The sequence below is a fragment of the Pipistrellus kuhlii genome, unplaced genomic scaffold (genome assembly GCF_014108245.1).
Source record: "Pipistrellus kuhlii isolate mPipKuh1 unplaced genomic scaffold, mPipKuh1.p scaffold_m20_p_22, whole genome shotgun sequence".
NCBI classification, from domain to species: Eukaryota; Metazoa; Chordata; class Mammalia; order Chiroptera; family Vespertilionidae; genus Pipistrellus; species Pipistrellus kuhlii.
Genome location: NW_023425521.1, coordinates 7,308,856 through 7,323,266, shown reverse-complemented (window position 1 = coordinate 7,323,266; position 14,411 = coordinate 7,308,856). Strand labels below are relative to the sequence as shown.

At 37.7% G+C, this 14,411-nt stretch overlaps 1 protein-coding gene across 13 annotated transcripts in view; it reads left to right on the top strand.

Annotated features, from left to right (window-relative positions):
- Window positions 1-14,411, top strand: part of HELZ (helicase with zinc finger) — a 108,164-nt gene that overhangs the window by 58,238 nt on the left and 35,515 nt on the right. For 11 of the 13 annotated variants that reach the window (XM_036450756.2, XM_036450758.2, XM_036450759.2 and 8 more), the window contains 6 exons: window positions 212-330; window positions 1,934-2,079; window positions 3,274-3,421; window positions 5,312-5,495; window positions 7,723-7,951; window positions 8,740-8,944. In XM_036450756.2, the coding sequence (XP_036306649.1) occupies window positions 212-330; window positions 1,934-2,079; window positions 3,274-3,421; window positions 5,312-5,495; window positions 7,723-7,951; window positions 8,740-8,944 (1,031 nt within the window). The remainder of the gene's footprint in view (window positions 1-211; window positions 331-1,933; window positions 2,080-3,273; window positions 3,422-5,311; window positions 5,496-7,722; window positions 7,952-8,739; window positions 8,945-14,411) is intronic. The other 2 variants (XM_036450760.2, XM_045586295.1) reach the window with 1 other exon arrangement.

Sequence of the window (14,411 nt, the reverse complement as noted above, 5' to 3'; positions counted from 1 at the left end):
CATTTATTACTGAGTAAGATAGTTATTCCTTTTAACCTCTGGTTTTTAAATACTAATTTAAATAGATGATTTTCTAAATTGAGTATTCACAACTCTTAAATTAGCACACTAAACTTTTTCTTTAGCAGAAATGAAAAAACCCCCACACAAAACTGCTTTGGCCTCTATTGCTGTTTTAATATGCTTTACTGTGTTTACTGTGTACATTTAGGGTTTTTTACGCACATTCTGTTAGATGAAGCTGCCCAGGCCATGGAGTGTGAAACCATTATGCCTCTAGCATTAGCAACTAAAAGCACTCGGATTGTATTGGCTGGTGACCACATGCAGGTAAGTGTCCTTTATGTCATCATATTCAGAGGAACTTTGAATTATATGTTGAAGTTTAATACTATTTTCTAAAATACCCAATGAAATTGTGCCATGTATTATACTTTAAGTACTTTAAATATTTCTGCACTAATAGTGAAACATACTGGTATTTTTTAAGGGAAATTATAATCGCACTACAATATCTAACAACATTTTCATGTTTGTTAATTTGAAGTTCAGTTCTCTATAGTATGAATATTTGAGTCTTTTTTTTTTTATAAAGCAAATTTAAATTCAAATTATTTTTTTTTACAATTCCCCAAGTCCTATTCCTACATTTGTTTTCCCGTAGTGTTCATTTTTTGCTATCATAGCAAACAAAGTGCTTAATTAAAAATAATGGTCAAAGTCTCAAAACCAGATCTGATTTTATGTATTTGCATACTATGCATAGAGGAGAAATACAATTTTTCTATTAAAATCTGTTTTACAAATTTCTTCTGCCACAGGTAAGATTGAATCTATATATTGCCGTAGCTGTCAAGACATCCAGGAAAGAGTTGAATGTGTAGAGGAACAAATTCTGTTTTGTTTCTTTGCAAAAAGTAATTTAATTTTGTTTTCTAGCTGTCAGAGATATAATCAAGGATAGCTCCTTTTATACTTTGTCATGAGAAAAATAAGATTACTTTACAAATTATTAAAATTTTTATTCATATGCAAAATACCCTACCAGCTCACCGTTATAAATAGTTCATCAATTTTAGTGAAATAACTGATTGGCTGACTCCCCCAATGATGCAATGGGTTGCATTCTTGAAATTATTGAATAGTAGCTATTTATTATATTGGAGGAGCCCTTTATTAACCTATGTGTAGGAATTCTAGGTCAGTGTAGGAACTCTGTATAGGAACTCTATACAGTAGGTATAGTGAAATGAAAAGTTAGAAATTTTAGCCTCATTCTTTATAGTAGTAAAATTGTTCATAGAAAATATATTTTCTGCCGAGACCGGTTTGGCTCAATGGATAGAGCGTCGGCTTGGGGACTGAGGGACCCGGGTTCGATTCCGGTCAAGGGCATGTACCTTGGCTGCGGGTGTATCCCCAGTAGGGGGTGTGCAAGAGGCAGCTGATCGATGACTCTCTCTCACCGATGTTTCTAGCTCTCTATCTCTCTCCCTTCCTCTCTGTACAAAATCAATAAAATATATTTAAAAAAAAAAAAAAAAAAAAAAAAAAAAAGAAAATATATTTTCTGCTTGTTCTAACATTCAGCATGTTGAAGTTTAGTACATCAGCAGTTTCAGCATGGTGGATCTAAAAAATATATATATTTACTGATTTCAGAGAGGCAGATAGAGGGAGAGAGAGAGAGAAACATCAGTGATAATAGAGAGTCATTGATTGGCTGCCTCCTGCATGCCCCACTCTGGGGATTGAGCCTGCAACCTGGGCATGTGTCCTGACTGAATCGAACCGTGACCTTCTGGTTCATAGGTTGATGCTCAACCACTGAGCCACACTGGTTGGGCCAGCATAGCGGATTTTTTAATGAGTAGGTTAAAAAATACTATTCACATATTTAATTAAGCTTTCTCTGTATGTTTGTCTGTTACAGCTCAGTCCTTTTGTTTACAGCGAGTTTGCCAGGGAGAGAAACCTTCATGTTTCATTACTTGATCGACTCTATGAGCATTACCCTGCTGAGTTCCCGTGCAGGATCCTCCTCTGTGAGAACTACCGCTCCCATGAAGCTATCATCAAGTAGGTGTGAACTGCCCTTTCTGTACCACACTTCCTGTGATCAAAACAGCACTGTTTCTAGGGACCGATTATTCCCAGCAGTGTCACCTGGTCTCCTGAGTTGCAGATTATGTTCATTTGTATGTTTGTAAAAGACACTTCAAAAGTCAAAGCTGTAATTTTTCACAGAATAGGGCAATTCTGGAAACTAACACGTTAGGCCATACTAGCTATGATATATTTTTCTGTGACTGAATATATAGTACACATGTAAAACTATGTGATGTAATAAATAAATATGTTGATAAACTACATAATGGTTTGCTTATTGTGTCTGTCTTATACAAGGAATCTGAAAGGAAGGAAGGGAGGAAGGAAAACCATGAAACTTAGTAATAAAGTTTATAAAGGATTCTATTAAATATAATACACATGAGCATAAAAATAAAAATATCATAAGTGACAGCTCAGGGAATAGTCATAAACTGAGTACACCCATGTAACTGGCACCTAGATCATTAGAACATTCCCAGCACTCTGGAAAGCCCCTCCTTCAACCAAAAACTTACAGTGTTTTAAAGTTTAGTATGATTTAATAATGTTGATTATGTCAGTCATCTGAAAACCATTTTTAGATTTCTCTGAAACCAATAGAATAAATATAAAAATTTAGATTTAACTGTGGCTTTGTTAATATCTCAGTATGTGCTTCCTTTGTGATTGTTGTCAGTCATTTGCTGCAGTCCTTGATGAATCAAGTTCTAGCTTGTATCTTCATCTGCAAAATGCATTCATTTTATTGTTGAAGATTTGAATGTCCTTCAGTTGTGTGTATTATTTCAATATCTGAATATCTTTGTTTGCATATATATGATATAAACGTATTAACCGAGAAAATATACTAGCTAGCACATTTCCTCACAGAGCAAGATTCTTATCTAGTATTGAACTGTCATCATTTATCCCTTTTCTTTTTGTATTCTGGCTTTGTACCTTACCTAAATCAGTTCATTTAGCAATTTGGAGTCTATTCTGATGCCATTGCTGTGATTTTTGGAGAAAACCTTGGCCTCATTGGTATTAGATGGCTTGGATTAAAATTAATCATGGACATAAAGCAACATTTTTAGAATTGACATATTTATTTTCTTATGGGTGAATTGAATTTTGATAATAGATTGCTCTTTACTTATTTATTTTGGTCTTTTTCTGCAGTTACACCTCTGAGCTCTTCTATGAGGGCAAACTGATGGCCAGTGGAAAGCAACCAGCACACAAGGATTTCTACCCACTCACTTTCTTTACAGCTCGAGGGGAAGATGTACAAGAAAAAAATAGCACAGCTTATTTTAATAATGCAGAGGTATCTTAGTTCTTTTGCAAATTGTTAATATTTCACAGTCACATAGTCTGGTCCTGTTGAGAGCATTTATTTAAAATTTTGAGTTGACATCTTATTGGGTGTTAACTTCATTTACATGAAAATAGTATGTAAAGTTCATTCTTTCTTGCGTAACTGAATAATTAAGATGAATCTCCTGTAGGAAACAAAACCTTTGAATTACTTGTTGTCTTACGATAAAATACAAAATACATGACTTCATTGAAAAGAAAAGCTGGTGATTTTATATATACTACTAGAGGTCTGATGCATGAAATTTGTGCAAGAGTAGGCTCCTTCCCCGGGCTGCCGACACCGGCTGCGGGCCCCTGGCTTCCCATGCAAGGGAGGCCCTGCCCACCTGCTACAGCCCGCTGGTCAGTGGCCTGGGCCTCCCTTTTTGGGGCGATTGTGGAGACCCTGATTGATCTCCCCACCGGTCGATGGCCTGAGCCTCCCTCTGCGGGTGATCATGAGGCCATGGCCGGGCCCCCGACCAGTCACATTGCACCTGCCCTAGATGGTCGTTCCTCTGTTCGGCCATTCAGTCGATTTGCATATTGTGCTTTTATTATATAGGATAGGATTATTGTTAGCCATCTAAATAGACTAATTATATTTTATAGTGCATACTCAAATGACATATCATTTTAAGTGAGTAAGACTTGAATTGCAGAATCCTGTACTCCAGAGAGATCACATAGACTGAGATGATGATGTTGCTAACCCGTGATGTGCTACAACTTGTATGGTCCTCTTACAATGTGACTTTAATTTCAGAAGTGTGTGAGTAGTATGAGGGGTCAGATTGGGCAGCAGACAAAAAGTTGGTGAAGTCTTTAGGGGGCCAGCAAGCCAGAGACCCTTTAGATAAGTTCTGGTCATCACAGTGCATGGACTTCAGGAAACTCAGAGGAGGGTTGAGGAGAGGTTCCTGGTTACTCAGGGGAACTGCTCTTGATCTACGATATCCATCTTGCTTTGTTCCTTAAGTCCTATTCTTTACTCATTTTATTTTCAAAGACATGGCTTTTATGATATAATAGCAATTCATTTTTCTTTTAAAAATTGATCAGAGGCCTGTAGTTAGAAGTTAGTACAAGAAAATCAATAGCACCCACTTGATAAAATCCTAGCTGAAAGCAAGAAACTTGACATTCAGTTAGTCTGTGCCATTTAATTTTAAGAAAAGGTAAACCTTTTTTTAAATGTTTGAAATTACTTTATTGCAAGGTTCATGAAATGGCTTGGGCAAACTTGAACTGCTAGATAACTGAATTCTGAAGAAATGTGTCTCTTTGATCCACATTTGTCTTCGTCCCAGCAGTGGTTAGGTACCAGCTGCTGGCTGCTCTGCTTAGTTGTATCAGTGGAGGAGGGGCAGTGCTAGACCTTGCATTGCTGAGGCTGAGTGGTGGCACTCACTCTAGGCATCGCTAGTTGGTGGTTAGGTTGTTAAGCCTGATCTGGAGAGAGTGAACTGAGAACTACTGAGACTGTCGGGACTTGCTTCTCTGTCTCCCTACATGGGGTTGTCAGTTTTATGGCTATATCCTTGTCCTACTTCCTACACAGGAACTTGAACCACACCTTATTTAAGAATGGAGGAGACTGGGTAAAGGGTGGGGCCAGTTGCCAATTACATTGTCTCTCATTTTCATGTTTTCACTGGGTGCATTATTATAGAATTTACTGTTTGAAATGTAAATAAAACGTTTGAACTCTTAATGTGTTTATAAAAGCAAAGCATTCTTATTTAGAGGTAATTTTAAAATGATAAAATAGAATCCTTTATACATCTATTTCAGTTACCATATTCTTTTCTCTAAACACTTGCATAACTTTAATATGTGTATGTATGTTTGTTTAAAGGTATTTGAAGTTGTGGAACGTGTGGAAGAGTTAAGAAGGAAGTGGCCAGTAGCATGGGGCAAGTTAGATGATGGTAGTATCGGTGTGGTGACTCCGTATGCTGATCAAGTGTTTAGGATACGTGCTGAACTTCGAAAAAAGAGATTATCTGATGTTAATGTAGAAAGGGTGCTAAATGTTCAAGGTAAGTATTAATTGAAACTAAGTTATTCAGATTCTGAAATCTTAAAATGTATGCACATTGGATTTTTAATTCTCAAGATCTCTTTCCTGGACAAATAATTATGTCTTCATTTCATATCAAGTTCTTTGATGCCAAATTTGGCAATTAAAGGTTGAGCTCATGTATTATATATGTTTACGAAATTCATGGCACTGCGGGGATGTCCCTCAGCCCAGCCTGCACCCTCTCCAATCTGGGATCCCTCGGGGGATGTCTGACTGATGGTTTAGGCCCAATCTGGGATTGCTGGCTCCTACCACTCACCTGCCTGCCAGCCTGATTGCCCCCCTAACCACTCCCCTGCTGGCCCGATTGCCCCCAACTGCCCTCTCCTGTTAGCCTGGTCACCCCCAACTGCCCCCCTCTGCCAGTCTGGTCGCCCCTCAACTGCCCTCCCTGCCAGCTTGGTCGCCCTACGCAGCCTGCTGTTTAGTAGTTTGGTCATCCCTCACTAACCCCCCTGCCGGCCTGGTCGTAGGCAGCCATCTTGTGAGGGCGTGAGGGTTAATTTACCTATTACCTCTTTATTATATAGGATTAGATTTTTTTATATCCAAATAAAAGAAGTATGAACAAATTAACTTTTTCTATGACTGTAATTGTATAAATCACACAACCTATCTATAGCATTCAATTGCCCCTAATCGCTGTTATACTCTGAGGACTAATTTGTTCATAAAGATTTTTACAAGTTTGTACCTGTCAAGCAAGTTATGCTTAAATGCATTTTTAAAGGCACAGCTTGTTTTCCATCTACAGATTTTCCTAAGTGAATGGTTACCAGCAACTAGTTGCTATAAAATTTGTGCTTTTTTTTTTTTTTTTAAATATATATTTTATTGATTTTTCACAGAGAGGAAGAGAGAGATTGAGAGTTAGAAACATCGATGAGAGAGAATCATCGATCAGCTGCCTCTTGCACACCCCCTACTGGGGATGTGCCCGCAACCAAGGTACATGCCCTTGCCCGGAATCGAAGCCGGGACCTTTCAGTCCGCAGGCCGACGCTCTATCCACTGAGCCAAACCGGTCCCGGCTAAAATTTGTGCTTTTAAATATATTAAACAACACCATGATGTAAATGCTAAAAAAGCCCAGTACAATTTCAGGTTTCATGGTAATATATAATAGTAAGAATAATATAATTTCTAAATCATGGGGAAAAATAACTCTCCCTTATACCAGCTGCTGTCCAGATCACACAGAATTTGGGTGCATTTTAGAAAGATAGTACTAGGAAGCACCCAATGGAGATCTAGTTATAGAAGCTGCCACATGGGAGTTAGGAATGGTTGAAAGAAGTAGGATTGTTTGGCCTACAGAAGAAAAGACTAATGTGAAAACTGTGTTCAAGTATTTGAAGGTCTGTCAAGAATGAGGGAATGTATGTGTTACTATAAGAAAGAGCATTAGAAATTTATTGTATAAACTGTACTCAATAAGGCTTCCTTATGGAATCAGCAAGAGTTTAGATGACCCTACTTTAATGAAAGTTCTTTGTATTGAGTGGGACTTTGGAATCTCTAAGGCTGGTTTCAGAAATACTAAAATTTTAAAAAATTTGCCATTTTACCATTTTTATGTGTTCATTCCACTTCCCTTTTCTTCCCAGTCCCTGGCAACCACCATCGTACTTTCTGTCTATGAATTTGACTACTCTAGGTACCTCATTTGAGTGCAGTAATACACTATTTGTTTTTTTATGACTGGCTTATTTCATTTAGCATAATGTCTTCAAGGTTCATGAGGTTGTAGCATGTGTCAGAATTTCTTTTTAAGGCTGAATAATATTTTATTATATGTATATACACATTTTGTTTATGTGTTCATTTGTTGATATGTGGGTTGCTTTCACCTTTTGGCTATTTTGAATAGTGCTGCTGTGAACATGGGTATACAAATATCTGTGTGAATCCCTGTTTCAATTCTTTTGGATTGATTCCCAGAAGTGGAATTGCAGGATCATGTTAATTCTATGTTTAATTTTTTGAGGAACCAAACTATTTTCCATAGTGTTTTATATACCATTTTACATTCTCGCCTGCAGTGCACGAGTTCCAGTTACTCCACATCCTTGCCAATACCTGTCATTTAGCAATAACATTAAAAGAGACAAAAAAGGAAATGCTTTTATTTTATTAGTGCTTCAGAATAACAATCTTAAGTCTTTTTTATTTATTTTTAATAGGAAAGCAATTCAGAGTTTTGTTTCTTAGCACAGTACGAACAAGGCATACTTGTAAACATAAACAGACACCAATTAAAAAGAAAGAACAACTGCTGGAAGATTCCACAGAGGACTTAGATTATGGTTTTTTATCTAACTACAAACTTCTCAACACTGCCATCACCAGAGCACAGTCCCTGGTGGCTGTTGTGGGTGATCCCATTGCTCTGTGCTCCGTTGGAAGATGCAGGTAATTATGTGTTACTGATTTGAGACGTTAAAGGGGGAAATGTAGAGCAATTTGTACACCCCTGTGTATGTTTATTTATATGACCTCTTGGCTAATTACAATCAAGTTTAACTTTACCTGATAAACAGAAGGAACACAAAAATATATTGCTTTGAGTCTATTTTAAACATAATTGTGTACCTATTCATTCAGTCATCAGTCAGCAGATATTTCTCCAGTGCTTACTATGTTTTAAACACTCTTCTAGCCACTGAAGACAGGTCAGTGAATGAAATAGACAAAAATCTCTGCTTTTGACGGGCTTACTTATTATTGGGGGTTGGGGGGAAGAAGACTGACAATAAACAAAATAAGATAGTGTCGTATTTTATGTGGTAAGTTGAATGGAAGAGAAATAGCGCATGAATGGGAATTAGGAATGACGGGTGGGGTGGGCTGGCTTGTGATTGTCATAGTGTGGTCAGAGGAGGCCTCCCTGAGAAGCTGACAGTGGTGGTGAGGGAGTGTGCTGTGCACACCTGGGGGAAAAGTGATCCAGGAAGGGAACAGCTAATGCAAGGATCCCAAGGGGGTGTTTTGTGTGCGTGTCACTTTGATGGAAATGACATTTTATATCTCTGAAGTTTTGTGATTTAGTGGGAAGATTATATCTGAATCATAGATGAATATCGAACATGAAGAGTTTAGTGTGGGGGAAGGAAATTTGAAATCATCTTCAGTAGCTTATGTTTATTTCTGTGCTCTCATCCACTGAAATTGTAAACTGATCTTCTAAATCTTTTCTGTAGGAAATTTTGGGAGCGGTTTATTGCCCTGTGTCACGAAAATAATAGCCTACACGGGATCACTTTTGAACAGATCAAAGCTCAACTAGAGGCTTTAGAACTAAAGAAGACGTATGTATTGAATCCACTGGCACCCGAATTTATCCCCCGCGCTCTAAGACTGCAGCATTCAGGAAGTGCCAACAAGCTGCAGCAGTCACCTCCCAAGGTAAAGCCTGTTAATGAAATTGAAGAGGCTAAAGGGACAGAAGCACAGAGGTGTCAAAGGTTTATTGAGCTGCTAGTTACTCGAAGTATTCAGCAAGCAGTTTCTGAAAGGCAGTTGTCTAGTGAGGAAATACAGTGTGGTGTTTAGCCATGGTTAATGTCCTGATCATCCTCAAAAAGTTTTCAATTACCTGATTTCTTCTTGTGTTCTTTGAATAATATAATCTCCTAGTTCTTTCTACTGATAGACTTATTTTAGCAAGATGTGAATAAAACAAAGCTAATTTAAAAGACTAGACTAGCACACTTATTAAAATCATATGTTATAAGGAATAACATTATAATAATATCTGTGTGAAGAAAATAGGTCTAATCTTTTCTTGATTAAGAAAGCCTGGAAGTACACATCTTCTATAAAATGAGTTCTCTGTTTTGAAATAGTTATTTATTATGGATAACAAAAATCATCATTCTAGGTCCATGTGGATAGTTGAGCATTGGCCATGTTACTTGCGATTGATCTCAAAAATTAATTGAGAGCATATTTTGTATGTTCCATAATACTAGACATGTTCATTTCAGTACTAGTTCATTACAAGTGGTATTTGCCACAGTGAGAAAATGTGGTCAACTTGAAGGTTTAGTTGATTTCGACCTATATTTGTTGTATAAGAAGTAATCCAGTCAGAGGAAGTGGAGGTGGGAGAGTCAAAGCCATTTCTACATTTGAACCATAGTTATTTGGGGCAGAGACAGCTGGTTTATTTACTAGACTGCCTTAAAAAAATACACATGATCTAGAACAGAAAGTTGTGAAAATGATATGTTTAGTATTTGTTCCAGTGCTTTGGTGTATTTATAGGTATCAGCATGGTATTAAATTTAATAGAGTATGGCAGTTTTGGGCTCCATTTACAAAACATAAAACCTAATGTGTAAGCAATAATTAATGGTTTATTATCTGGAAAGTTTTTTAGCTAAATAGGTAGTTAGCTGAAAATAGAACTACTTTCTATGTTAATATACTGTTGCATATTCTTAGTTTAATAAAAATGAATCTAATCCTATATAATAAAAACCTAATATGCTAAGTGTCTGGTCCACCAGTCGGCTGTTCAATCAATCAAAGCGTAATATGTTAATGATATACTAAGGCTGCTCAACCACTTGCTATGACCTGCACTGACCACCAAGGGGAAGATGCTCTGACCAGTAGGTTAGCTTGCTGTTGGGGTCTGGCCATGTGAGAGAGATGGGCTGGACACGCCCTGGAGCCTCCTGTGGTCCCTCCTCAGCTGGCCAACCTCTCACATTGACATACTAATTTTTAATATTTCTTATACCCTGAATTGTGTTGACAGTTGAACATTAAGGAAACCTAGGGGGAATCGTATGGCTTAGTACAGTGGTCGGCAAACTGTGGCTCGCTCGGCCTGGCCTGTGCCCTCTCACAATCCGGGACCCCGTGGAGAATGTCAGAGAGCCAGTTTCTTCTCAATCCTGCAGGTCCGGCCCAGGGACCCCACTGGTGCATGAATTCGTGCACTGGGCCTCTAGTGTACAATAATGTGTTAGTGACTTGGGGTTACTCAGGGATTAAGAATTTTACTTAAATGAACCTTCTAGATTTCTAAAGCTTAAGCTATTAATAAATATGTTTTTATTTATTTATTTTTAAAATATATATTTTATTGATTTCTTACAGAGAGGAAGGGAGAGAGAGAAACATCGACCAGCTGCCTCTTGCACACCCCCTACTGGATGTGCCCACAACCAAGGCACATGCCCTTGACCAGAATCGAACCCAGGACCTTTCAGTCCACAGACAGACGCTCTACCACTGAGCCAAACCGGTTTCGGCTAATAAATATGTTTTTAAATCAAATAGTTAAGTTTCTTTATGTTAGGTGCTAGAGAAGTAGAGATAAGCAAATTAGCCTCCAGTGGCAGATGTTGGAGGGTATGGTCAGATCTTGTTTAGGAATCTACTGAGTGGGTAGAGGTAGTGGAAGATTGGGGAGACAAGTCAAAAATAGAATATGTGCTCCATTAGGGCAGAGATTTTTACCTGTATTAGTTACTGCTTTAGCCTCTGTGCCTAGTACAACATCTGGCTCATCTTAGATGCTTTAAAGTATTTTTTAGATGAGTGAGTGAAGCTCAAGAAAGAGTTTATGCAAAAGGCTTTTAGTTTTGGGTATGTGAGGAGCTGGGACCCCAGGTAGAAATGTTTACATTTTATTTTTATTTAAAATGTTGCAAAGTCATTATATCCTTTGCACATTCTTAAGTACAATAAATTCTTCCTTTAATTGAGCAAAGTAAGCATCAATTAATGTGCTATAGATTCAGCTAGATTCAAGCCATGATAGCAGATGTCTGCTGAACCTAAGCAAGATCCTGCAGTTTGCTTTTTGTTTTTGTTTAAATATGTTTTTATTGATTTTAGAGAGAGGAAGGGAGAGCGATAGAAACATCGATGAGAAATACATCCATTCATCAGCTGCCTCCTACATGCTCCCTACTGGGGATTGAGCCTGAAACCCAGCAAACCGGGCATTTGCCCTGACCAGAAATCAAACCAGTGACCTTTTGGTTCATAGGTTAATGCTTAACCACTGAGCCAAACCACTGGGCTGGTTTTATTTTAAAGGTGAAGAAAATATATGTTGGATCCACTTGCTCTTCCAAAACCACAAACTTCCTGAAGTTTAAGCACATAGCGGGTGCTCAGTAAGTATCTGATAAGTGAATAACAGGTATGATGCAGCCAGTAGTGTGGCTTTTTTCTTTCAATGAGAATACTATGAAATTAAAGTTCAAAGCAGCAACCTCCCCAATTTTAAAAACTTTTTAGAGAATCTTCACTGAACTAGTCGATAGTATCTGTTATTTTTCTGTCAACAGTACAGTGGTTCACCAAATTATCTATCTACCTGGTTATTGTAAATTATTATTTATACCATATGCAATAATTATTGTGAACCGAAGTTTATTGCTATCACCTTTCCTCCTTCCTCTCCTCGTATTTTCTTTACTTCCATGACATTGTTTTGAGGTTTGAATTTGTACTGGTGTCCCTTTTTATTTAATTTTCTATTGTAGAAAATTTCAAACATTTAACTAAGTAGAGAGAATAGTATAACAAATTCCTTATCATTCAACTTCATTAATTAACTTAATCTTGTTTCATCTACATTCCACTTCCTCCACTCTACCACCATCACATACACCCGCTAGAAAATTTTGAGACAAATCCTAGATAATTTATTTTGTATGTGCTGGTGTCTTTTGGTAAAGGAAAACTTACTTCATTGTTAGTAAAAGGTGCTATTTCTGAAAACATGATACTAAGCCAGTGGTTGGCAAACTCATTAGTCAGCAGAGCCAAATATCAACAGTACAACAATTGGAATTTCTTTCGAGAGCCAAATTTTTTAAACTTAAACTTCTTCTAACACCACTTCTTCAAAATAGACTCGCCCAGGACGTGGTATTTTGTGGAAGAGCCACACTCAAGAGGCCAAAGAGCCGCATGTGGCTTGCATGCCACAGTTTGCCAACCACTATACTAAGCCATACGATTCCCCCTAGATTTCCTTAATATTCAACTGTCAGCACAATTCAGGGCATAAGAAATATTAAAAATTAGTATCTCAATGTTAGACTAAGTTTTAAAATCCCAATAAGATTTCATATAGATAAAATCACCAGAAGACTGGATCATGGTGAAAAATGTTCCAGGAGCTGCTACCTCAGGGCTGTTTGTCAACAAAACATACCTCTTGCTGCTTAGAAATAACTTTATTCTCTCACTAAAATTCAGTTCTGTGATAAGGCTTAGCAAAGGTACAAAATGTTAGGGGACCCAGGAGTGAGTAATCTAGCCAGTCCTCATTGCCTCCCTCCCTCCAGGCATTTATAACGATGTCTTTCACGGGCGCCTGCAGAATTAGCAGGAGAAAACTATTATCCCTGTCTTCATTCTGCTTCCTCCTAGGGCACTTGCTGGGAGCAAAGTTTGAAGCTTTGATAAAATCGAACAGATTCATACACTATAAAAACTATTCAGAGGATAGATGGGGAAAAACAACTCACAAACTAAAACCTATAAAATATTGCTTTGGTCTTTTCAAAGGATCCATTTCTGAATATTATCTATTCTCCAGGTCTCACATGTGGCCCCTGCATCTCAGAGCCTTCTCTTCCTTAGAATCTCTCTGGCTTCCCCTTCCACCATATCTTCCCTTTCCTTCTTCTGCATCTTCTGACCTCAGCTGGAGAAATTGCTCTGCTTTTAGGGTTCATGTCAATAGATTATATGAACAGATACTCCAGGATAATCTTATATTAAACCCATAACTTTAATTATATCTGCAAAGTCTTTTTTGCCACATAACATGACATATTCAGGGGTTCTAGGGATTAGGGCGTGGACATCTTTGGGGGGCCATTCTGCCTCCCACCCTGCCTAAACCACTATGTTTTCTTCACATACTACACAGTTGCCCCTGATTGATGGGTCCTTAGAGACTAGGAAATCTAAATGGCTTGTTATCCTCTTAGAACTGTCTTATCGTCTATGTCCTCGGCTCTCAGCTCTTGTTTCCTCTGTCAGTGCCTGTGCCCCTGACTGCTCTTGTTGTGACATCTATTTAATAATTGCTCTGCTTCTGATCTTCCACCTTCTCTGCCAGCTCTGCTGCCTGCCATCTTCTCCTTTTCACTTTTCCTCCTTTCTCCTGCCTGCTTTTGTCATCACTTCTCTGTTCCTCAGAAGTTTGTATTTTATAGCTAGTGCCAATCACTGTAAAGATTCTCTTCTGGCTGATGGACCAAATATGATTCTATTTTGACTTTATTTTTATTTTTTAAAGTTAGAACTTCGCTGTCCTTTCACATTTATAACTAACCAACTGACCTTTGATGTTTAGTACTGATCTGAATATTTAATGTTGCTAACAGAGATAAATGAAGCATCACTGTACTTTTGCTCTTGTCAAGAACAGGTTTTTCTTCTTGCTATGGACATTATCTTCCCCTTTAACTGTCAGATGTCATGTACAAATGGCAATTTGTACGTGTCTAAGGGTAAATTGTATAATGTGTTACTTATGTTTTATAAAGGCTTCATGTATTACATTTAGCCAGTGGAAACAAAAATTTTTTTTAGCCAAGTCCACAAATTCAGAACCTTTGTCTCTTCAAATACTGTTTCTGCTCCAAACTCATCTTTTTTAACAGTAGGTTAGTATACCATTATATGAATCTGCCATTGCTTACTTAGTAAATCCTTCATTGATGGACGTTTAGGTTGTTAACATATCATCCCATGTATAAACAATGCTGTGATGAACATCTGTGCCAAATCCATTATTATTTCATTTGGAGACATCCCTGAAAGTGCAATTACTGGGTTAAAGTGTATGTACGTTTTGTTAATCAGCTTAACAATAACCCACAACCTT